General features: G+C 35.1%; 2 protein-coding genes across 12 annotated transcripts in view; both read left to right on the forward strand.

The window, feature by feature from the left end:
* LOC135154756 (transport and Golgi organization protein 1 homolog) overlaps positions 1 to 16,861 on the forward strand; it is a 46,409-nt gene extending 29,548 nt beyond the window's left edge. For 2 of the 5 annotated variants that reach the window (XM_064102477.1, XM_064102478.1), the window contains exons 2-20: positions 1,639 to 1,697; positions 1,808 to 1,918; positions 3,224 to 3,295; positions 3,805 to 3,909; positions 4,576 to 4,607; positions 4,964 to 5,054; positions 5,846 to 5,906; positions 6,323 to 6,369; positions 6,933 to 7,162; positions 7,795 to 7,896; positions 8,756 to 8,816; positions 9,131 to 9,166; positions 9,950 to 10,017; positions 10,490 to 10,572; positions 10,933 to 10,960; positions 11,333 to 11,361; positions 11,949 to 12,503; positions 13,629 to 13,729; positions 14,211 to 16,861. In XM_064102477.1, coding sequence (XP_063958547.1) covers positions 3,907 to 3,909; positions 4,576 to 4,607; positions 4,964 to 5,054; positions 5,846 to 5,906; positions 6,323 to 6,369; positions 6,933 to 7,162; positions 7,795 to 7,896; positions 8,756 to 8,816; positions 9,131 to 9,166; positions 9,950 to 10,017; positions 10,490 to 10,572; positions 10,933 to 10,960; positions 11,333 to 11,361; positions 11,949 to 12,503; positions 13,629 to 13,729; positions 14,211 to 14,258 — 1,575 coding nt within the window. In that variant the 5' untranslated portion in view covers positions 1,639 to 1,697; positions 1,808 to 1,918; positions 3,224 to 3,295; positions 3,805 to 3,906 and the 3' untranslated portion in view covers positions 14,259 to 16,861. Of the gene's footprint in view, positions 1 to 636; positions 796 to 1,638; positions 1,698 to 1,807; positions 1,919 to 3,223; positions 3,296 to 3,804; positions 3,910 to 4,575; positions 4,608 to 4,963; positions 5,055 to 5,845; positions 5,907 to 6,322; positions 6,370 to 6,932; positions 7,163 to 7,794; positions 7,897 to 8,755; positions 8,817 to 9,130; positions 9,167 to 9,949; positions 10,018 to 10,489; positions 10,573 to 10,932; positions 10,961 to 11,332; positions 11,362 to 11,948; positions 12,504 to 13,628; positions 13,730 to 14,210 lie in introns of all 5 variants that reach the window. The other 3 variants (XM_064102479.1, XM_064102475.1, XM_064102480.1) reach the window with 3 other exon arrangements.
* Positions 16,862 to 19,764: 2,903 nt separating this feature from the next.
* Positions 19,765 to 25,835, forward strand: part of LOC129264570 (baculoviral IAP repeat-containing protein 6-like) — a 62,841-nt gene continuing 56,770 nt past the window's right edge. For 6 of the 7 annotated variants that reach the window (XM_054902461.2, XM_054902464.2, XM_054902463.2 and 3 more), the window contains exons 1-2: positions 19,765 to 19,861; positions 19,983 to 20,236. In XM_054902461.2, the coding sequence (XP_054758436.2) occupies positions 20,059 to 20,236 (178 nt within the window). In that variant the 5' untranslated portion in view covers positions 19,765 to 19,861; positions 19,983 to 20,058. The remainder of the gene's footprint in view (positions 19,862 to 19,982; positions 20,237 to 25,835) is intronic. The other variant, XM_064102481.1, reaches the window with a different exon arrangement.

Below are 25,835 nucleotides of genomic sequence, written 5' to 3' on the forward strand. Positions count from 1 at the left end.
TAGCACTCGTTATGTCCAGCAAAAAATTGCACATCACCGAGTTTAGCATTGGGGCGATTTCGCCCCCCCCCCCAGAAAAAAAATGCATAGTATGAGCCCCAGAAAATCCCAATTTTATTGACATGCTTGACTTAAATTAGCCCCAAAACCTTACCTATATTTTGTATAAGAAAACTTTGTTTGCCTGGAGTCTAAACATGAACATGCAAAGCAAAGCCAAGGCCCAAGTTCTGAAATAATTTCTCAGTTAAAAATATAATGCATGATCATCATCATCTAACCCAGGGAGCTCCCTGGGCCGGGTTAATCATCATCATGCTCAACACAATGACAACAGCAGAACAACATAGGCCTAATTTACAATTATTTTACAGCAGAAGGTATCCTCATGCCATAGTCTCTCACTCTCTCCACTCTCATTTTCAAAAGTTAAATCAGCTCAGTGCCTCAGAGATCAAGTACAGTACAGATACTACAAGTAAGTTAGATTTAACGTAATCAAAGCAGTCTAACATTTTTAAAAAGACGAGTCGACCGTACCCCCATACTATCGATAACAAAAACATAACACGGAAATACACGTACGGGACTAGACACTAGTTATTTCGTTCACAAAACCCAACGTCGACGTCACAGGTTTTCGCGCGGTTTCACCAATTCTACAAAGCAAACGAAGGCTACTTCCGGTCAAATTTGATATTTTAGTCACTTTTCAAACTGGTTTTTAAGAGAAAAGAGCTGGTGATTCGATCAAAATCCCCGATGGCATCACAAAGCAACATTTCATCTTTTCAGGTAAGAAGTTTCCATATAAAACAGTTTTTTTCAGACCCGGTTGTTTAAAAAATTATAATATTAAACAACCGGGTCTGGAAAAAAAGACTTTGGACTTATATTATAATTTTTTAAACAACCGGGTCTGGAAAAAAAGACTTTGGACTTATATTATAATTTTTTAAACAACCGGGTCTGGAAAAAAAGACTTTGAACTTATATTATAATTTTTAATTAACCGGGTCTGGAAAAAAAGACTTTGAACTTATATTATAATTTTTGAAACAACCGGGTCTGGAAAAAAAGACTTTGAACTTATATTACAATTTATACTTTGCACTTTTATGCTATATGAAGGCATTTCTATAGGATTTTAGTTCAGAATGATTCACAATGTTTTGGAAAAAGGTAGGGGCTGAAGTTCCCCCCCCCCCCTCCCTCAACTTCCGCAGCCATACTCTAAAATGTTTTATCCTTGTCACAATGCATCGGGAAACTGTCCCCATCCCCTTGTTGAACGAGCACGATTTTATGTTGTGAGGGGACGGTATCACGAGTATAATATACTGTTGGAGCTATCCCCACTGCGTGCCAAACGAACTGTGTATCCCATAGCGTGGGGACTGGATCACGAGTATACTATACTGTTGAAACTGTCCCCACTGCGTGCAAAGTGAACCGTGTATCCCATAGCGTGGGGACTGGATCACGAGTATATATACTGTTGAAACTGTCCCCACCGCCGTGAAAATCAAGCTTGATTTCCCGTTGAGTGGGGACTGTATCACGAGTATATAATAGGGAGAGAACCCTAGTGTTTATATACAATGTGTTTCATTTGTGTGTGTTATCATTTTGCCACAGAGTTGTGCGAGAGTTGGAGACTGTGTTCTGGAGAAAGGAAGTGATTTTCATGCGTTCTGGTAGGTGTGATTCTAATAATCCCCACTTTAGGATTTGGGGACTATATCACGATTATGCCTTCTAATTTAATGGCATATGATTTATAAGTACCCATAATTTTTTTTTACAGACAAAATACAAGGAAATAACTCACACCTCTAAAGAGCAGCAGAAAGAGATAGAACAGATAAAAGCAACTATTAAAAAGAAGACGTCAGAGCATGAGTCTAGTCAACAGAAGGTGCATCATTGTTCTCAGATACTTTGCAATAATTATGAACTTTTAAGTTCTACTCATTTTGTTTAAAAAGATGATAATTTACAAATAAGTTTTATTAGAATCATTTATAGGTATGTAGGGATGCTGCTTAACCCTAAAATGGTTGGATCAACCCCCCCTCAACATTTTCTGCGATCATTCCGCCGCACTAAATTTTTTGACCGCGCCACTCGCAGAGTTTATACTTTTAAGTCTCGTGCATCTTTTGAGACCAAATTTACGATGCCTGGGTACGAGGTTCCGAAATTACGCAACATTTCGTAAGCGCATGTCAGACCAAAAATTGTTCCAAAACGTGATTTTGTGTACAAAGTCAATGCAAATTGAGTTTTCTCATCTTATTCTTAAAGATATGATTATTTTTACTTTACACAGCTGAAAGCAATTAAGGTTGTGCAAAAAATCTGGTGAAAAAAACTAAGAAAAACAAAAGGTTGAAAAACAAAGAAATACATAAGAAATTCATAAAACAATAAAATACATAAGAAATTGATTTCCAGACCAAAGTTTTTTTCAATTGCCATTGTTAAGAATGCTACAGAGAATATTTTTACCAAAAATTAGCATTCTAGGAGCTTTATTTAGTGAATTAGAGCAAAAAGTATGATTTATGCATAAATTAGCATAATTAATTCATATAAAATAAAATCTCATTATTTTGGAAAATTTTACCATACAGCCTTGTAGATTACATCACACACTACCAGCGTGCAAATTTTTGCGGCGCTTGCGCGATCGGCGGCCGAGATCTCGGCCACAGAACAGCCAAAAAAGCCCAGCCTAGTTAGGGTTAAACATAAATGCCAGTTTGGTAACAATCTAAAAATGTACCATGTACATGATTCCAGGAGTAAATGGGCAATTGCTGAGAAATAAGCATGCTGTTCCATCCAAATAGTACACTTTCCTACATGTGCGTATGTGTGTCATTGTGGTCATTTTCACCTGAATTTTATTATTTTATGAAGTTACGTTTATGTAAATAAATCAGACCTAGAGCCACCATGGTATGCTGACAATTAACCTTGATTTTAAAGACTTTCTACAGGTACGTAGTTTTAAGGAACTGTTTAGTTATCATCCACTTGAAAATGTTATTAGGTAATAAGTGGATTCAAATAATTTTTGAAAATTTGTTAGAGGTTTGGTAGTCTCTAGTCACCCCTATTGCTTTTGACCATCATAAACTTGATTTTAAAAAATGTTTTGAAAGTTGGCATCGATTTATTGCATGTGTAAGTAATCCCTTGTGTTTTTATATTGCAGATTAAATCATTAGAACAGCAAGTAAAGAAATCACAGAAAACCATTTCAGATTTGAATGGTCAGGTGAATGATGTAAGTTGCATATAGTGATATAATACACACCCCTCCCTTTTTTTCTGACTGATATTATCCTGTTGATTGAACATTAAAACCAAAAGTGTGTTCAGGTGCCCATAACACAAAACTTGATGATTATTCATAGAGTTGATTTTTGTCATGTAATTAATCATAAAAATTCATGATCATTTGCTAAGCTTAGTGTTGTAGACCCCAAGAATTCTGTTTCATGGAAATTTGCATTTATCTCATATAATAAGACATATCAGTGCATATACTATTGTAAATGTGAAATGAGAATCTACACCAATGTTGAAAGTGTGTTATGTTTTGAAAAGATTCAAGTGAATGAGTTATTTTCATACTTTTTCCAAATAATACCATTTGGTATCTGTAGTTTTAAAGCTTGTTGCTTTGATTTGTATAAACCTCAAACATGATGTGAATTTTTACGGTAGTGCATTAAAGTTGTATTTAATTAGACCTGTAAATGAATCTGAATATGTTCTGATCTCACTTCACAGCTGCAAGGAAAGGTGTATGCTGGTGAGGAAGAATGTTCTCATCTTGAGCACAATATTGGTACATTAGAAAAACAGAAACAACAACTTGATACCAGCAAAGAAATGGTGAGGATACCAGTCTTTCATGTAACCTTTTATTACATGATACTTTTGAATAAGAAAAAACGACATACCTCTAATACTTTCATCACTATCCTGTTTTTCTGCATTTATTAAACTGCATGTGTAAGATCTTTTCCCTTCGAAATTTTCTGCTACAAATGGGAGGGTTGTACTCCAAATGTCATTTGTGAATGTATAAGGGCTTTGAATAATGATAAGTCTATTTATATAGTGGGCACGTCGTGGTCTAGTGGTTCTGATTCTCGCCTTTCAAATAGAGGTTCGTAGGTTAGAATCCTAGCCATGGCGAGTTTTCCTTCAGCAAAGAATTTATCCACACTGTGCTGCACTCGACCCAGGTGAGGTGAATGGGTACCCGGCAGGATTTATTCCTTGAATGTATCAGCGCTGAAAGGCAGCTCGAGCTAAAGCCGGGGTAATAATATTAATAATAATAATGCGCCTTGGGATAGATTGTTTCTATATGGCGCTATACAAATGCCTATTATTATTATAGTGCAGCCGATCTAAGAACAAACTTGGCTGTATTTATGTATCATATTCAGCAGAGCTGTCATATGGTTTATACATCCCTTACACTCAAATGGTATGTAGAAAAACCGTACAAACTTCTTTTAATGAATTCATGGTTATCTTTCCTCTTGACAGCTTGAAGATGAAATTAAAGGATGGAATGAAAGGTGAGTTAAACCATTTTTGTTGTTGTTGGTTGAATTGAGTTTAGATTTTCCAAGAGATAAAGATTTCTTTCTTCAAAATTCCATATGCAATGCCAGCAACTACTCGGATGAAAGAATATTAATTTGATTCACTTTGCTATGAAATTGATTAACTTTAGTAAGATGCATGGTATAGATGATAATCAATATGTGTACCATATTTAAATAACAGAGATATGGCTATAAAAAAGTTTTGCTAAATGATTACCATCTGTTTTCTAGACATTGTCATGACACATTGGATATAGATATATGTGATAGTTTAACAGTATTATGGTATGGTATTATTATTTATTATTGATTTTATATACTTGCAGAGTCTCCGAACTTTCAGAACAGATTAAATTGATTACAACAGAGAAGAAAGATATGGAGGAATCATTAACATACAAAGACAATGAAATAGAGGTAAGTTTGGGAAATTTGCAAATAATAGCCAATTTTTATAGAGCGCTTTTCCCAGAATGGCTCAAAGCGCGTTACAGCATATTATTACCTCGGTCATTGGATTCATTTCAATCCTGCACGAAAAGTGCACAATTTCCACTCCCTGGGGAGCATTCCTTGCATTCATCGCAGCCTCTTTATGGCGCTGGCAAAATCAAACATACAATATCTTTCGCATCCTACCGGGTACCCATTTAGCACCTTGGTCAAGAGTGGCAAAGTGTGGATTAACGCCTTGCCAAAGGACGCTAGACCGCGGTGGGATTTGAACACACGACCCTCTGTTTACAAGGCGAGAGTCAGAACCACTACACCACGGCTCTTCCACGCTCTGCAAAGAAAGAAAATCATGCTAGAATGATCTCTGAAAAATCAGTATTGTAGTTGCTTATAGTTCACAGCCTTTTAGTATATGATAAAATACAATTACTATTGGAATACATGTGGGACAAAATGGAGTCATTAATTGTCTCCAGAGCTCTTTTACTGGCATCTTAATTAGATAATTTGATGTAATTGTCATAGAAATAGTTGTGAGAGAAAGTATATATATTTATGATACTTAGTTAGTCTTGTTTGTTGTAATCTAATGGATTAAGTGAGATGGAAGTAATGCAATGCAAATCAATATCACAATTTTCTGTTTTATTCTAGTCTCTTTATATGATATATTGCAATACATAATAAATGAATCTTATATTTGATACAGATATTGAAACACATCATGAATAAATCTTTTATTTATGATACAGGTATTAAAAGACTGTCTACTACAACTCAAAGGATTGGAACATATACAAAAAGAAGGACCAGGTATGAGGGCTATGTATTTTGTAGTAATTTGAAGATTACATTCCTATCTAACCCCAATGAACAAACAAACAAACAAACAAAAATAAACAGAAGAATTATGAAATAGAATAGCAACTGATGTTATACTTTTCTTTTTATTTGGAATTGTATTCATTTTGTAATATTTTATATCACTTTTTATCCGTTGTCCATTCGAATCTTATTGATGCATGCTGATAATGGATGAAGGTTTACAAAAATACTTTTCACTTTGGAGATACTAAATGATTTCAATTTTGCCTAAAACATGGTGATTTGGTTGTGTTTTTTACTTGATTGCTCAGAAAGCCTGAATGCTTGGAATATCTTCTACCTATGAGGAAATTTATCAATCCTTTAACATTGATATAACTGTCTTGTGTTCTTTGCTTTTGCAGAGGTTGACTCGGAATCTAGAATACAACAGCTTATGGATGTTACAAGAGTAAGAAAATTTTCTATTATAAAACTAATATTTAAATTTTTTATTCTTACATTGTGTAGAATCGCTTTACTTGATTTGAAAAATAGTCTACTTTCAGTGATGAAATCATTTTTTTGGTGTGTGTGTGTGTACGTAACCAGGCATTTGTTTTGCCTAACCCCTCAAATTTACCTATGACACGTGATGAGCAGATATAAGTGAATCATATAATGCCTGGGCCCCGTTGCATAAAAGTTGCACTTTATCTTTGCCATCCAGTGGTAACTTCCATGGTAACGATGCTCATCAGCCAATCAGAATCAAGGACTCTATGCAAGTTACTATTCGATGGAAAAGTTACAAAACTTTTCTGAATCAGGGCCCTGGTCTTGGTTCTGTGATGAGGATGATTTATTAAAAAAAAACGTATCTACACCTCTCTCTTATAAAAACAAATGATATGCATAATCCACCCGGGTTACCATTGAAACAATCCAAACACTCTCGACTTCCAATGGTTCATTTTGTGCATAGTTATTACTACCAATGCCCTCACCAACTTATCATTAATTCCTTTGTAACAGGTGAATGCTAAGCTATCTCTGATTCAGAAGGAGCGTGATGAGATACAACAGAAATTAGATGATGAGGTGAAGTGTGGACGAGATCTGGAATCTAAGGTAGGAATGCTACATCACGAGATTGATGCACTGCGTATGGAACATTCCAAGGCTCAGAGTAACCTAGGTGAAACTAAGACAAAGATGGAGGTTCTCCAGGAGTACTTCAAGGGAAAGGAAGTCGAACTACAAAGGTAAGAAATATTTCTTGTACTCTTTCATATTTCATTTTCCCTGTTTAAACTATGTCAAACAAATGAAGGTATAGTTAAATCAAAACAGTGCAAATTTTACAAAGTTATAGATCCAACACCATATGATTTAATAGGTTATATTTCAAAGTAACCAGTTTCAAAGTTTAAAAAAAAAAATCTTTTGGTAAATGTATTTTTTTTCTTTACATTGTTACTGTGTGATATACTTAGAATTCATTAAAATCTTAATAAATTTTGAACCTTCATGAGATTCATAAACTTGAGTAAATGATGTCTAAAATTGGAAATATGACAAATAAAGATTTACATAGAAATACATGCAATTCTATCCTTTATCAGCATTTTTTTTTAAAAAGGGGACAGACATCACCTGTCACTGCAAATTTAGATGTTTATGCTTTTACAATTTTTGCTTCCATCTTATATGATATTTTAGAAAGATGAATTTTATAAAGATTAATAATAAACTAGTACAGTGTATTAATGCTCAAAATTGGTTGCATCATTTTTCATTTCAATGGGTTTCTATCTATTGTACCAGGATAATCATTTCTTTATAATACATGTATTTCACTGTTAATTTACATTTCTGTTCATTTTTTTTTCCATAGGAAACTTGGAAGAGAGGAAGCCTTGAAACTACAAAGTGAAGAACAGCTCACATCACTAAGTGAAAAGGCAATAAATGCTGAAGTAGATTTGAATAATTACAGGTAAAGTGCTCTGATCAAAACGCAATAAAATTATAATAATTTTGATTATTGGGCAATTCCATAAAATAATGAACCATTGGCCCTATTCTTTTATTTTCATTTCATAACTATAGCCATGATAGTTTTGGAGCATTGGAGCATTGCAACATTCCATATGAACTAGAAAATGGGGACATATCATTTCAGGAAAGACTCGCACATATGGGGTTGGTTGTACCTTTTATTGAATCACCCAATAATGGAAGTAATGATAATGCAATTTCTGAAGTGCTTGCATCCACTCTGCATTGTGTCCAAGGGGCCATTGTCGTTGTTACCCTGGTTGAAGCCTAGCTGCTTTCCCAGTAAAAAAAGCACTTCAAGGAATAAATATTCCTGCCAGGTACCCTTCACTTCACCTGGGTCGCGTGCAGCTCAATTTGCTTAAATTTGTTGCTCAAGAAGACAATGTTATGTCTGGGATTCAAACCCACAGACCTCTGATTGAAAGGCAATAGTCACTAAAGTGTACTAATAACAAAAATAAGTTTAACAATTATTCACTGAATAAAGCAAAAATTTACTAATTGAAAAGCAGTCAGAGAGATTCATAATAACATATTACATAAGTACATCATCTTCGATCTAATTTCTATTCCAGGCATGAGACTAATCAATTATTTGTAATATTTCAAGCTCTCCTAAAATTACTGCTGTAAACAAATGTGAATGAAAGTATTTGCTTTGTTTTATATGTTTGTGTGTTTTATAATTGAGGCAGTTCTTTCAGTGAAAACATGTTTTCAGGTATGAAAACATTTATAGATTATATTAAAATCTGTATAATTCTTTTCTTTGCTGTTTACCTTTTTTTTTTCAGACAACAAATTGCAGATCTGAAATCAGAATTGGAGAAATCTGAAAGAAATTATAAAACTCAGGTAAGGTTTATGGAAGTTCAGTTATGGAATTGGGTTACATGTGTGGGTGGTTATCTTATAATTTGTTCCACTTTGGAATATTGTGATCTGCAATCATTTTATCATTGATTTTGTTGAATCCCACAATGCAGAGTACAGATGGTTGTAAAGATGTGAGGGTGAAGTTTATATTTGTGTAATACCATCAAACGAGAAAATTGAAGACAAGTTGTTTCTATTTTAGAAATAGAAATATGCAGTGAACTATATATTGCTTGATGTGTTATATCAGTAATGTATAGTTCATGTTTCAGTCTTTATTTTTGTCTTTCCAGATTGCTGCACATGAAAAGAAGACACATGAACACTGGGTAAGTGAAGAAATCCAACCAGATTGCTTTATTTCATTTTCTTCAATATACCCCCACATGTCTCCAAGTTGAATCTATATTTGAGTTAATAACCCTTATATTTTATTTATTGTAATATACAATTCCCTTATTCCTCTTTAACATTGATGTCACATGTCTATTATTTGTAATGATCTTAACCCTTTGATATTTTATTATTAAAATTGTAGACATACATTAATAACCAATTGTCAATGTTTCACTTGATTTTCTATATATTTCCTATAATGCCATAATTGATTCATTGCTATCATTTCAGTGTTTTTTTTTATCAGTGAATAAATTATACAATTAGTAGTTTTATAATTAGTGACTGTTCCCTTTTGATAACTTAAATATTTCAGTTGTATTCATTTAAGTAAAAAAAATGTTTATTTATGTTACAAAGTAAATAATAAATATTTTATTTATTTCTTTAATACATATAAGTGTTAACTGTTTTAGAATGAATAAGGAATATTTTTTAAAGCTGTGGCAGATCCAGGTAGGGGCACATTTGGCCCGTGCCCCCCCCCCCTTTGAGAGGCACAAAAAAAATTGAGGGAAATATGTCATGCGTACGAAAGGTAAAGTGAGGACCTTTAATTTTTTTTCCTTCCCTCCCCCTTCCTGTGGAAAATCCTGGATCCGCCCCTGCTTTTAAGAATAGACAATTTCTTGGTGTTAGTAGATGCATTATGAGTAATGGAAAATGCAATATTCTTTTTAAATGTTATTGCTCTCATTTCCTCCATGACATACAAGTTGTCTTCAAGAACGGCAGAAAGAGAGCTCCAGGAAGCAAAGATGGAAGCTGCTTCATTAAGACACAGGTAGGGATAGATCTTTCCATTTTATACTCTCAAGTCATTTCTTTTGTGAATTTTCATGATGGATACAGCACTCATTGGCCCGTATTCTCAATAGAGGTTTCAATTGTACCATGGTACAAAACCATGAACTATGCAGGTATTGTGTATATATGATGACACTTATTTCATAGCGTACACTAAGATAAGTCTAATTATAAATGCAGGCCTGCCAACTATTCCTTTTTTCCAGGAGTTACCCGTTTTATCAACCAAAAAGAGAAACACTCTGTTTTTCTAATTATTTCAGATAAAAAATAAATCAGCCCATATACGTATTTGTGTGGTGGAGTATGCAGACATGCCAACTGTTCCCTTTTTAGAGTGTTTGTTCCTCTTTTTTGCTATGTATACGCCAATATTTTTTTTGTATGATTTGTTACTTTTTTTTAAATTTCCGATCAAGGAGTATGTGTTATTTGTTAAATGTCTGTAGATTAACAGAACTAGAAGGAAGGCGAGCTACATCTGAGAATGCTCCTCTCGTCAAACCTCAGGCTGCAGCACCATCCCCAATGAGTGAGTACCTTCATCATAAACAGAGAATATCATGTCATGAAAACCAGCAAGGCAATCTAAGCAAATTCATTGAAAGATGACAAAGTTTGTGAAGTGAAACATTAGATAATGAAATGCTATAATTTTGCTTTAGTACCGACCAAGGCTTATTTATGGAATGAAAATACCTGTTAACTGCTGTGAACTGCACTAAAGTATCCAACTGAATGAAGGAATATAATAATACCATGTAATTTCAATTTACATGAATTTGTTGTGACATAATAGATTTGGACATCATGTAATTTGTGCCCTTTATAAGATTAAAAAGAGAGGATTGTAACATGTTATATTTGGTTATTTTTATATTTTTCCAAACAGGAGTAGTGTCTCCATCATATGGACCAGGGTGAGTATCTATAGTATGTGTGATAAAACCGATCACATTAAAAATAAAAATAATAAATACCGACTGTTTAAACTTATCCCCCCTCCACTGACACTTGGTGTTTTGCATGCACTAGCATATGCTAAGTTATGAGTGAATTAATATCATCACTGGATGAAATTATTAGATTGATCATCTGTTTAACAACCCAAGCTGGTGTCATTTGTTTGTTTGATATGTTTTTCAATTCAAATTACGCATAATATGCATTTCTCATATAAAATATTTTGTTGTATAATTCTTGCATATTCTAATAATCAACACTTTTTATGGTCAGAAAGTAATTATTTCCTTGCATTTAAACTTTATTCTGCTTCTTCCCTTACAACACAGTGACCGAGGCAGCAAGATGTCCAGGAGAGGTGTGTATCTATTCCCTTTATCATCTATATCAGTGGATCTTGTTCAACATTTTGAATTCAACATTTTGGGGGGATGGAATATGAATTGTGTTTGTAACTTATGTACAGTAAACTCTGACTGTAACAAATGACAAGAAATAGTAGTTGATATATCAGTGAGCAGGCCAAGGTCACCAGAGCCCTCCTTACAGAACAAAGGATTGAAGGGGGGTGATACACATGGTGAAAATACTTGCTTTTAGTTTCATGACGAAAAAAAAAATTATTTATTTATTTATTTTTCATTTCAATTTGATTTATATTTAGATTATTTTGATTGTATTTATGAACTGTTGCTGGGCTTGCATCTATGGATTGCATGTTATTGTATATGTCTATAGAAGAAATGACTGCTAACATGTGCTGTTCCAATGGCTATGTAACGAAAAATCAAGGGAAATTACTGATTTTGCATTCATTTGCTGTAAGACCAAGTGTATTCATTTAAACAATACTATTAATTTGATATGATTCATTGTAAAAAATATTTTTATGTTTATTTGATGATCAACTCTAATATATTGTTTGCTATGTATCTGTATGCACAGGTCCAAGCAGGAACAGCATAATAGAAGCAGACGCACCGTCGCCGCCATTGATTGACCCTCGCCATAGAGGTTCACCAGGGTCCAGGTCCAGGATGTCCCCGCCCATGATGGATCGAGACATGCCACCACCCCACCCTGATGACTACCTCCCACCCCCAATGCATCGGGATATGGGCCCCTCCCCTTACAGAGAAGTCTTGCCACACCATCCGGACTTTGGTCCACCCGGCCCGGGACCTTACAACGATCCCTACGGTCCACCTCCACCTCATGGACCCCCTCCACATGGTGGTTTCTCTCCAGAGTTTGGACCCCATCCTGATGATATGGATTTTGGCCCCCATGGACCGGGAGACTTTGGCCCCCCTATGAGACTCCCTCCCCCTGGGAGGGGCGAGTTTGATCCTCATGGCCCTCCTCCACCAATGCCGATGGGTCCTGACTTTGACCCCATGTTTGGACCTCCACCACCCCATGGAATGGATCCCATGCTTGGTCCTGGACCATTCCCAAGGAATGGTCCACCACCTTTTGATAGAAGAGGCCCTCCCCCTGGTTAGTAAAAAAAAGATTGATTATTTAATTCATTAGTTGGGAACGATTCTCTCTCTCCCCATCTCTCTTTCCCATTATTATTGTTTCATGATTGGGGATTTTCTGCCCATCAGCATCTTTGATGTGAATGTGTGATTCTGTGAAACATATTCCTTGTGAGAAAATAAATGTAGCGAGGAATGATGTCTCAGTAGTTGAAATATCAGCTATCTTTTTGCAAGAAGGGTTTGCCATCTGACATTATAGTTGTTAAAGCTAACATTGTTGGCTTTTAATCATGTCCAAACTTGTAAAAAGGTAAACTTGCATAAGTCAGCCCTCTGTAAGTCGGTTCGCTTAGTAGAAGCAAATTTTTTGACGAGATTATTGTCAAACGTGAGTTACAATTCAAACAGATTTCTGTGGTCCTAATATATATACAGTTGAGGCCAAAAGTTTACATAGACCCAGGAAATTCAAAGAAAAGTTGACACTTGCCAAACATCATAAAATTACTATATCTTATAAAATATTTGTGCTATCACGACGAATTTGATATCAAACAAATGAGTATGTCATGCCCCTTCATCACATTGCTTTGTCATCAGGAGCTGAAAAATATTTAGGTGTCATTTCCCCCCAAAAAAATCTTCATATTTTAGACAAATCAAAATAAAAACTTGACAAAAACATTTAATATTGGTGCTAGTTACTGCTCAACACAAACATTTCAGATTACACTTTTTTGTTCAGTGGTGACATATCATGATAAAAAAATGTAATATAAATCATAGATTTGACATTCATATATTTCTACGAAACGATGTCTGAATATAATAACAAACAATATAATACATTTGGCATGAATATTACTTTTTTTCTTCAAAGAAAATTCCACCTGAAATATACTTTAATCCTGATGGCATCCTAATAATGTGAAAGAGCTTAATATGCTCTTTCATTTGATACCAAATTCGTCATAGTATTTGCATTTCTGGAAATATAGTAAATTTTACGATGTTTGGCAAGCGAACAAATTTCACTGAATTCCATGGGTGTATGTAAACTTTTGGCCTCAACTGTAAATGCTAAAACTTATATCTTATTTGTCATCATTAATTTTCTAATCTTTGGTTTATTTTGCAGCTATGAGACCTAGCAGTAGATCAGGACCTGGGGGTGCACCTGATGGACCAATGGGTGGTCCTAGAACGTCATCACCAATGGTTACACCTGATGGTCAACGGGTAAGAACTAATCCCTTATTGTTGAGATACCAGTGGAACTGTGCCTAATTTTTCTTGGGGGGAGGGAACATTGTCATTATAAATGGAGAAAGTTAGCAGTACATTGTAGCTTCTGAAAGTTTGAGGGTGTTTTGTTAAAACCTGTCACAGTCATTATGTTATGTTACGTGGGTCTCTCTTTGTCTTTACTTGCATTATTGAATAAATATCTGCTAGTTATTTTATGTATTTTACAGTATTTTTATTGTAGATTCAGTAAATTATTACAGTCTATTTGTTTAAATTTTTATATTTTTCAATTTGAATATAATCATTCATTCATTCATTCTTACCTTCATTGATTGATTCATACATTTATTTTCCTACTTGATAAAATTCAAACACTTTTCTTGAAATATGTAATTCACTGTGAGTGTCAAGAGGTCGCTTTAAAGTATCAAACGTAATTTATTTCATACTTGTGTTTTTTTTTTCTTTTCAGGGGCCTCGAGGTCCACCTCCTAGACAGCCTTCCAATATGCAGGCATGAGAGAGAGAGCTGTTTAGAGTGATACACCCACATAGGCAGCTTCCATCTTCAACAGTTTGATATCAGTATGAAAGATAGAGCCATTGCTGATATTGGTGGAAGAGTAGCAGCAAAGACTTCTATTTATTACAAAAATATATGCGGAGGAAGGAAGATTGATATTATTACATGTAAAACATGGTTTCCTCTCATCACACATTCTGTGTCACACATTCAAGGCTTGCTTACTTAACAGTGCAGTCAAACCTGTGTTAGTGGTCACCTCTCTATAGTAGCCACCTTCATATAGTGACCACTAGGACCAATTCCCATGAAGGCAGATTGTGTGTATAAGAACCTGGCTATAGCAGCCACCCATCTATGAAGGCCACATTTGTGCTTCGCTTGGGTGGTCACTATAGACAAGTTTTGTTGTATGTTGATATTTATAGATTGTGGTGGGTGTTTTACATAGAGTGAAGCCTGACTGAAAGTCATGCTGAAGTGCCTACGTGCACATATGGGTTATATACCACAGTTGGTTTCAAGTGTGACTTTTTGTCAGATTTAAATCTTTGTGAAACATTGCTGAGTGTTTATGAGGAAGAATTTCAGTAGGGAAAATGAAAGTTTGATAATTTCATAATAATTGTAATGCAGATAATTTATTTAGTGAATTGAAATACGAGTTGCAACAATAGATGCATTTACCGCTGTGCTAAAATATTTAGATCATTTCCGTTGCATTATCTCTATTGTGACCACTATCATATTTGACAGTTCGTAATATTGAGTGATTTCAAGTACTTTGTTAATGTTAGTGTTGGTGTTAAGAGCATGAAGGAATGTTGAGAACTTAGCTTCAACATTTGACAGTCATTTGATGCCATTACCGATGGCTCAGCACCTTTGTGCAGTTACACAAAAAAGTTTTGATGATGAATGAGTGAGAAATTAGTGAGAAATGGAACTCAGATGTCATATAAAGACTGTAAAATCTGAAATTGCCTTGAAAAATCGAATGGAATATGTTATAATTGTCTAAGATGTATTAATTTGCAATGATTTGCAGTCATTTTTAACTGTAAGGATTATTTTATTATGTTCTCATTATCTGGAGATTTTGAATACGAACATGAACACTTAATTTGAAATTATTTCTCAATCCCCAGAGTTTTAGTGAATGGTGAAATTATGTGTAAATTGTCATTCACTGTGATATTCTTTTCTGCAGACAATGTTCCACAAAAATACTTCATAATTCCGTGGTCGATTCTAACACCAACTTACAACACTGTATTTGAACTCACCCACTCACCCAGTATGTTAAATTCAACATTTTAGGCAAGTGAGCCTTAACCTTGTTAACAGTAAGCTAGTCTATATTTATTTTTGATTGCCAGTATTGTCTTGAGGTAAATGATTTTTTTTTTTCAAACTTCTTGAGACTAGTTATTCATAAAGATTCATTTTATCATTCTCGTCTAATTATGATATTGTAATTTTCCATGTAAGATATTTTTAAATGCATTTGGGCATGCACAATGCTTATGCTAGTTAAAGAATATAGTCCCTTTCTAGGAGTTACTCTGTGTATCATTTTGAAAGTGCAATGAAGATAGGTTGATCTGAAGTTGTTAGCATTATTTCATATCATTTGAAATTTTCTTTGTGAAAATGTGTTTTCACTGAGAATTTTTTGGAGGATTTGAGTAGTTATTCAATCAGGAATGAAAGTTAATATAGATTACAAGCTTGCATTGAGACACTTGTAGAATGGTAGCCTTTTGACAAGACTTTTTTTTTTTACCATTACACGATAATTGACAAAAAAATGGCCCAGTGATTAAGACTGCAAACAATGAATTGGGTGAGCCATTTATATATATATTGCCAGTTGAGTAAATACTTGAATATTCATTACTCTGTCCTGGGGCCCACAATTACGACAATTGACCAATCAAAATGATCGTCTCTAACCCCTCCACAATGATATTCATTGTTAATGTCTATGGGTTGAGCTGTCATGAAAAATGGCTCCTAATTGGGTATTATCATATTGGTAGCAGATAAGAAATGAGATGCAAAAAGGCCACCTTGCTGTGCTCAGTAGTATAGTCTTTCCACTTCAGACCCTTTACATTATACAGAGGGAGTTCTTGACAAAAGGCTACTAGAATTGTGATGAAGCAATGGGTTATTCTATCAGACTACTTGATAGAACAAAACAGCAACCTCTATCACTCTATTTTATTTCTTAGTTGAAATTAAACTACTTACCCATTAAGTGCCAAATATATATTTTCCTGTTGTGCTTTCCTGCTCTACAATATTTCTGTATTCACTTGAGGCTAATCTTGAGTGCTAACATTTTGGATAATCTAGAATTATTAAATTTAGTTCTTAAAAGTTTGGTGCTCAAAATGTAATAATTAGAAATTGTTTGCAGCATAATAGAGAAATGGATAAGCACAATTTTTCTGTTTCTTACTCTTTCATCTTGATGTTTCTTTCTTTTTTGTGTAAATTTCCGGAGCATGGTATTGATAAAGCTATCAGTCAAAACTTCCCTGGACATGTTGAAATATTGAATTAAAGAGATGACATCTCAAAATTATACTTCAGATTTTGTTTTACTGGTCATTGTTTGAGGTGGAAGTTTATTTTGTGTAATAAACATGGTTTATGTTCAGTTGGTCTACTATGAACTTGGTCAAATTGCCATTTGATTTACACTTGATCTAATACCAGCTTAGTCTGATTCCCATTTAGTCTAACTCTCATACCCACTTGGTCTCATTTCAATTTCGGTTACTTCTTATTTTTTAATTTGTCAAAATGAAATTTGATTCATAAACAGTTCATCTAACAATATAGATTAAGTGGTGTTAGACCACGTGGGTATTAGCCGAAATGGGGAGAGGCCAACTGGAAATCAGACAATGTGGTAAATGGGCAAAATAGCAATTAGACCAAGTGGTTAGTAGATGAACTGCTGGTTGTAGATGAAGTAGGATGAGACCATATGGAAATTAGATGAAGCGGATGAGGGCCAATCAACAATTTACCATGAATATATGTCCCAGAGTCTGAGACTGTTGATAGAGCAATTTGACCTTATACCCCCCCCCCCTCACCACCATTTGAATTTCAGTTGGCAATTTACAGGAATTTTTTATATTTTTAATTCCATTGAACCTCAGTAGCCTTACAGGATCTATTGTAAGTTGGTCACGCTGCATTTTTACTAACCCATTTTTGACTAGTCCACCCTGACAATAAGTTAGTTTCAACAAGAACATAGGTTTGAAAAAATATATATTTTTAATTTTTTTTGCAAATTGGAATAAAATGGGAAAAAATCTTGGTCTTTTAGAGATTTTGTGATTTTTTTCAAAAGTCTTATCCTGGGCCCCGTCTTACAAAGAGTTACGATTGATCCAATCAATCGTAACTCTATGGAAATCCATCAGTGTCATAAATTTTTCTACAGGAAATTTGCAAAATATCCTTTGTATATATGAAGGAGATCACACCAAATTGTCAAAATTCAAGAAATCAACGAATTTATGGATATACATTCATATCTATATTTTTTTTAATAATAAACATGCATTTTATATGTTGACTTTGCTGGCTTTCCATAGCTGCGATTGATTGGATCAATTGCAACTCTTTGTAAGAAGGGGCCCTGGTCAGTTTACAATGAGGAAAACAATGTCACACTATTCTGTATTTTGTTAAATGAAATATTTATTTGATGATTTAAAAGGGACTTCCCCTACATCACAAAAGATAATGATTAAAATGATTTTTTATATTTTTCATGAAGTATCAAACCCAATTTTGACATTATAAGGGGCCATCTATGTGCCCTCCCCCCACCATGCTCCAGGGGTCAGTTTCATAAGGAGATACAATGATACTAACTTTGCCGTTATTGTAACTACCATGGAAACCTTGATTATGATTGGCTGCTGAGCCTCGTTACCATTGTTATTCACAATGACAATTATACCGTACTAGTAACTTTGTGAAATTGGCCCCAGCTTCCTACACCTATCAAGAGATAATATTGGATTTTTTAATTGAAACTAGATCTTGAATTCAAGCTCACAAAATTATTTTAATAAATTAATTTGACAAGATCCAAACCACATCCCCAAGATTCAAATGCAAAGTTCAAGGAAATGTCAACAAAAATTTAATCAGCTTGTAATTGCAAACCATATGTACCTTTCAAAATTAAATTTCCATCATGATAGTACGATGATAAATCAATTTCTATTAAACATATCAATGCACAAAAGATGGTCAAGTGCACCCCAACAAAAAGTTTATTTCAATGAATAGAAAAAAATTAACAAGCATAATGTTGAAAATTCATTAAAAATCAAATGTAATATACAAAAAAGATGTGATATTTTAAATTTTACTTATTTTCACAAAACAATTATTTACACATTTCGGGTGATAAGCAAATGAGAGCTGATGATATACAGTCCTTTGGGGGAAGGGTATCATATTTCAATTTTTGCACATTTGACAATTAGGAAGCTCTTCATGAAATCACAGTTGGTTTAAAAGATGGGAATTCCACATGTTCAAGGAGGAAAGAAACCTTTTTTCGATTAAGAAGAGAATTAGACTTTTCTATTTATCAAATATACAAAAGAAATAGTGAGTGGGTATGTGGCATTCCCTCATTTGCATTCTGATAAAGATGTACATATATATGTTATGTGAAATTAAGTGAAACTTATATTGTAATTTTTTTGGGGGGTCTTTTTAACACAATTTTAATCTCAATTGTGATTGATGTTTCTCTATTCATTTAAATCAAAGTTTTGTTGATATAAAGAGATGGAGTGAGAGAGAGGAGGGGGGGGGGGTGGTGAATAGATTGAGATGTAGACACAGTATTTTATATATCACCCCCCTCTTTAATGCCCCTCATTTTGTTTTTCAATTATTGGGGGTAAATAAAAATATAGTTTGCCAGGTTAGATCAATGTCCCTTAATGCTTACTAGTTTATTCATATTTTCTCACTCTAAAGCTCCCTGGTAGCTAGACAAGCGCTTCAAGTGTATTTTCCATAGAGGGTTTGTCACAATATGGCACAACTCATATCACGGCAAATAACAGAAAGATGGGGGGGGGGGGAGAGCGAGGCGAGAGGCCTGATGAGATGGGACAGGATCGAGACTGGAACAGTTTGTAGATCCTATGAAGTATTATTTTCGTACGGTGGTATGACGGGGAAAACCCCCTTATCCAATGATTGAGCAATGAGGAAATGACCGCAAACAATGTGTATTACCCGCGATGATCATAAATTAACTTTTATCGAAATTTTGGTAATATAAGTTGTTGTCTTTTTTAGCTATTACAACTTGAATTAGCTTGCTAATATTTCATGTTGCACAACTGTTTGTAAGTGCCACGCCTTTTTCTGCAAGTTTTCCAAGTTCGAAGAGCGAGGTGATGCAGGGCGGCGCACGAGATAAGAGGCTAAACGCCCTCTTGAGTTCTAAAATTTACAGTAATTCTGGACGTTCATCGTATTTTCGGGAACGATAATGGTTACACTTTCTGCATGTTTTGAAGCTTTTTGAAGAAAAAGTAAGTATTATCGAGACGCTAAGTATTATCTTCGGATCGGTAATTTAAATTCTATCATATTTTCTTTTGTTTGCAGGCAAGAATTTCTTGATTTGAATGTAAAATTTTACGTTTTCCCCAGGTAGCTAGCATTTTGTAGCAATCGAAGTTGCACCAGACAGACACCGCACTACACATGCGTGACGTCACGCGCTGCAATGGCTGCAGCTGTGGGATGGAGTGTTGAGGAAGATGGAAGTCTTTCTGTTGGTGAGCAGACGGTTGGGATTGCTTATCACCCAAGGCTGAATACTGTCCTGGCAGTTACCACAGACCCTAGCATCAAAGTTTTGGATGTCAATTCTGGTGTTATTCTAAAGAAATCGTCTTTATCAGGTGAGAATTCAATGACAAATGTGAAGCAAAGATGACATGAAAATGGATGACAAGGCAGGTCAGGTCAGCCGTTGGGACGGGTAGCCTTAAAGTTTGGAGAGTGAAAATCTTGTCTAGTTTTTAGGTGTGCATTGAGATGTACATGGGGCACCTTCCTCACGTCAATGCGAGGTTATTGCCTTCTTAAAAATAAAACTGATTGGCATGGTTGGGGACCTAAACTTAATTAAACTCTAAGGCCCGTATTCTGAAGTCGGGTTTAACTTAAACTCAGGTTTAAAGTTGTGGTTTAAGTATGGACAGCCAATTGTTACATAATCACTAACAATAGAGATATCATACTTCCGCTCATTCGGCTCTCAAATCATTCATAATTGTGTAGGAAGTATAAATAGATTATTGTCTTCACCATCGATGAATCAGGAAAGAGCACAGTAAACATAAGAAACACACAACTTAATAAAAATGTTGATACTTTTGGCTTCCCATACTTAAACCACAACTTTAAACCTGAGTTTAAGTTAAACCCGACTTCAGAATACGGGCCTAAGTCTAAAGCTACGGCCTATGCACTTTTCAGATGATAAAAGCTATGACAATTTAATATTTGAACAGATCAGACTCTGAATAGTGGAACATATTCTAAAGATCATTACCAAAGAACAAGAATTGTTCATCTCACTCTGCATGTCAACAGTAGAGGCGCACGGCCAATATGGGAGGCTCTCTCCAATAGGGGAGACAATCTCCCACATTGGAGACTTGCTTTGCAAAAGGACAAAAGAAACAACACCAACAAAAGCATGATTTTTTTCCACCCAAAATTTTGTCTCGCTGAGGTCAGAAGCCCATTTGTTTTGTGTGTGATTGACAACAAAAAGTAGACGGTGAATTTTTAAAGTAGACGGTGAAAAGGGGTAATTTTTCATGAGGAATCTGCTTATCACATTTTTATTTGCCGCCAAGTTAATCCTTTTGCAGCAAATGTAAACAAAGGAAATTGGACTCCAAAACTGGAGACTGTCTCTGAAATTGGATACCCAAATTCTTTACGAAAGTCTCTGATATTGGAGATAATCTCCCACATTGGAGACAGTCTCCAATATTGGCCGTGCGCCTCTACTGGTCAAAAATCCGAGTTTTCAGAGAGATGATATTTTAATTATCCTATTTGTGAGTGTTTCAATCGGTATGTATTTTACAACAAATAAGAGATGAACCATATCTGACTGCTGTTGCCTCATTGAATTTTGTAAAGGGGTGCAAGTAGATTCATTTTCATTTCCTGTCAAAATGAATGAACAAGAAAGTATGGCCTTTGTTTTGCACCTAATTCCAAATAGTGATCAGTCATTCATTATTTCTTTTCAGCCGGTATTATGCATTTTTGCAAACAATTTTTTTATATTGGATCTGACTGGTGTTGCCTCATTGACTTTTGTACAGAGTTGTAATTAGATTCATTTTTCATATTTCATTTCCTGTCAAAATGAATAAAACAGATGAAAAGGATCGGAACTTTACATGAAATTAAAGCATATCATCTCAATTCTCTGAAAAAAAATAGGAAATCAGTTATGATCATTGAATCATTGCGAGTTACACAGTTACACTTCAATGATCACAGAAAGGTATGAAAATATGTATTATCGCACTTAAATAATGAATGATAATCATTAATTTATGACTGATCATAATTTGCAACTACCGTATTTTCCGGTGTATTAACCGCACCTTTTTCCGTCGGGGAAAACCTCGAAAATGGGGGGTGCGGTTTATACACAAACACAGAGAAATCCGACCTCAGAAACTTGATTGACTTGACGAAAACTTAGCATATATAATGAATGTGTGACATGTTTGAAACGTGGACTTGTAAAAAGAATGAAATAAAACTCACCTTACATCATCTCTGTTTTTCTCTTTTCATAATTTAATGATTTTTGTCGTGGCGTTCGCGGGACGGCCAATCCATGTTTGGTGAGCGCTCCTCGGTAGCGCCTGCCAGTGCCTGCTGGCATGGCTGGCCGGCGCTGGGCGCGCCGCAGCCTAGCGACGGAAACTGAAGGCGGAGCGTCGCGCAGTACCGTAGACGTATTTAAGATTTTACCCTCTTCTGTCCCAGAAAAAAAAATCCCAGAAAGAAACAGAAATCTTGCTCGAGGCCTTTCTAATGTGCAGCAGCTAACTAAACTTGAAGACTGTACGTGTTGAAGCGCCATCTACCGGTATTGATTGCTTTTGCAGCAATGGAGAACGTCGCCAATTAAGTCAAGGAAGCAATGATTTTAGGCCTTATCTGCAGTTGATAATTTATATTTTCTTCGTGCATTTATGAAAATATAATTTTACATTGAATTTGAGTGATTTTTTAATTTGAAGTAAAATATTGATTTCATATGAACAACGTCGACTCGAATTGGATATAGAAATAATTGAGAACAATTATATTATTATTATTATTATTGCTAGCGTAAACTGGTATATGTAATAATTCGAGCATAAATAATATGTCTTTTTTTTTTTTCTTGGACACTGTCCCGGCCCGCGATAAGTTTTAGTATTTTTGGAGGACACCTAGTGGCATCCCTGGAGTGTGCATTTAAGGCCTATTGTAGGCCCCCAACAACAAATTTTGTCACTACGCCATCACGCGAATTTTTTTTACCGCACCGCTCGCTGACTTTTTACTTTCAAGTCTTGCGCATCTTTTGAGACCAAATTTGCGATGCCTGGGTGCGCAGTTTTGAAATTACGCAACATTTTGTACGTGCATGTCGGACCCAAAATTGCTCCAAAACGTGATTCCATGTTCAAGGTCAATGCAAATTGTGTTTTTCAACAAAAAATCATAAATGTATGATTATTTTTACTTTTGTTGGTTCAAATGGATTTATTTTATGCTATTTATGATCGCAAAAGAGCCCCGACAAAGTTATTGGAAAAAAACAATAAAAAAAAAAAGTTAAAAAAAAAAAAAAAAAATACAAATTAAAAAAATAAAAAAACCCTATTAAATTAGATTTTTTGCAATTTTTTGTGGATATTATAAAGGTAAAAATTGATACACTCACCAAAAATTAGCATTCTACTAGCTTAATAAATAAAGTCAAAGGCAAAAACATACAAAAAAACAAATTTAGGGCAAATTTCATATGCTCATTTGCATAATTAATTAATTAAATAATATAAACAATTAAGTTTTGTCACATAAATTTGATGCAGAAGTACATTAAAGTTGCTGATAGTACATGTACACTTAATTGCATGTAAAATCAAACGCTCACAAATAAGCGGAATTCTACTACACAGTCGGCTCGCCTGAGTGGCTGTATAATAGAAAACATAAAGTTCAACAAATCCACTTTTATTATTTTGAACTTGAAAAAAATAAAGCAAATAGGCTAAAACCATGTACATGTAATATTACGGTTGTCAGTAGTTTTAGTATAATTCTTAATTGACCATGCAGTGTTCCAACTTACCCCATACCATGTTCCAACTTACCCCGTATAGGGTATAAGTTGGAATGCTTGCGATGGTCTTGTTCAAGGTGGATTTTTTTCAGTAATCATCATAGAGTTAAAAATTCTATGGGGTACATTTGTAGCCCCTAGATATATGAGCATAAGTTGATATATTGTTGGCTTCGTGAATAAAATCTATTTGGATTTTACAGCCATTTTTGTTGAAAATGTTCCAACTAACCCCTGTCTCCCCTACCTTGTACAAATAACTCCTGTGTACACTGTACATAAGTTATGTGAACTACATTTTACTCGCAAGCCCAGAAGTGTTTACATCTCATATCATACTGCTAGATAATTAACCAAGAAAAATGTTCAACTCATAAGTAAGCACAGGTACCCCATCCTTTGTCTATGCATGAGTTAGCTAGGAATGTCCCCAAAATAGAGCAATATTTTGCTTTGGTAAGATTGCACATGTGGATGTGCTTGTATGAACTGGGCTGAAGCATTGGTGTTTCATTGTTATCTTTTACTAAGATTTAAATTGTATAAACTAGGTATCAAATATGTAAGAACTGTAAGAAAGATATAGATTAGAAATATCATTTTAAAGGGAAATTCTTCATGTAAATGTCATTGTCAACAACACACAAATATGACCAAATTAGACTGATTGCTGCCTGATACCATACAACAAAAGAGAGAAAAAAAGAAAGAAGTGGATGACATCTTTGGTTTCCCTCATTTACATACTTGACTGGGATGTGCATGATGTAGCTGTTTTGAGAAATTTTAAAGCAAAACACCAAATTGTAATAACTTTGTTATTTTACATACATGTACTGTACAAGCATTCTTCATTTATAAAGTTGATTTGATTTATTCAAATCAACTCTTTTTTTTTAAGGGGGGGGGGGAGGAGGGGGGATGGGGGGGGGGGAGGGGGATGGACTTGGCCTTTGAGAACAAAGTAAAGGTCACATTCTGAGATAGTTAATACCAAAGTTGAAAATATCATCCTCCTGGCTCCAGACCCTACATGAGTTGGAATAAATTATCAAAATTAAAATTATACTATTAAAATGCTGCTTTATCTTGAAATAAGCTACCGTAAGTAACGGACTATAAACCGCACCCGTGGATTAACCGCACCCCCAACTTTGGACTAAAAGAAAAAAAAAAGAAAAAAAAAATCCTTCTCACATTATATTTGAGGTACGAAGAAACAAAAACTAAGTTAAATATTTCAAAGTATCCAAAGAGATTACCGATATGCGGAAATCTGCTGTTCTTGATCAATTCATCTACAAACGTTTGCAAGAAAGAAAGGTCCCGACAATATTGGCCACTTACACACTCACTCACCTCACAGTCACAGTGTACACACACACAGCACTGCCGTTCTTGTACATTGCAAACTACGATACGGTACCAGTAGTACATCTTATCAAATAATGATCTGTGTCTTTCCCGGCGTAGGAGGAAGAAACATTCACATTTCTTGCATCACAAACTCACAATCACTTTCAGAATTTGTCTAGCATTCGATGTCTTAGCATGAATTTTGGATACGGGATTACAGGAAGGTTCAAGAAACAAAGAAATTTGCATTTTTTACAGTTGTTTTTACGGCTTCGCGCCGTCTCTCTCGTGCGTGGTGTACATGGTATCTTATGAAAAGCAAACGGGAAAGAAAAAATAAGCTGGCGCGAAATGGGACTTCGGAGGGGATCGAGGGTTAAAATGAATAGCGCCAGCTTAAGTCGCACTATGACCACAATACAACGCAAGCTACCTCAGCTCACTCAACTCTCGATCTTGCGCTCGCTCAGCTGTGACAAAATATTACCGAGTATGCTTGGCGTCTCTTTGAACTTAGCCAGGGAACTTCGCTGCTTTGAACCGAGAATAAAGTCGAAATTAGTGTCATGAAGGTGGGTGCGTTCAGATCGTAATAATCGCTTCTCATACCCCTCTAAACGACATTGCCCTGGGCGGCTACGCCCGGCCACTCGATGTGTTGTGAACTGGCAGACGTCTTACATGTTCGGGAGGGGTTACGACGGGCTGACTCAGACCCGTTACCGTGGATAAACCGCACCCCCAACTTTTGCTTCTATCCCGCTGAG

Source organism: Lytechinus pictus, chromosome 7, assembly GCF_037042905.1.
Source record: "Lytechinus pictus isolate F3 Inbred chromosome 7, Lp3.0, whole genome shotgun sequence".
Lineage (NCBI taxonomy): Eukaryota > Metazoa > Echinodermata > Echinoidea > Temnopleuroida > Toxopneustidae > Lytechinus > Lytechinus pictus.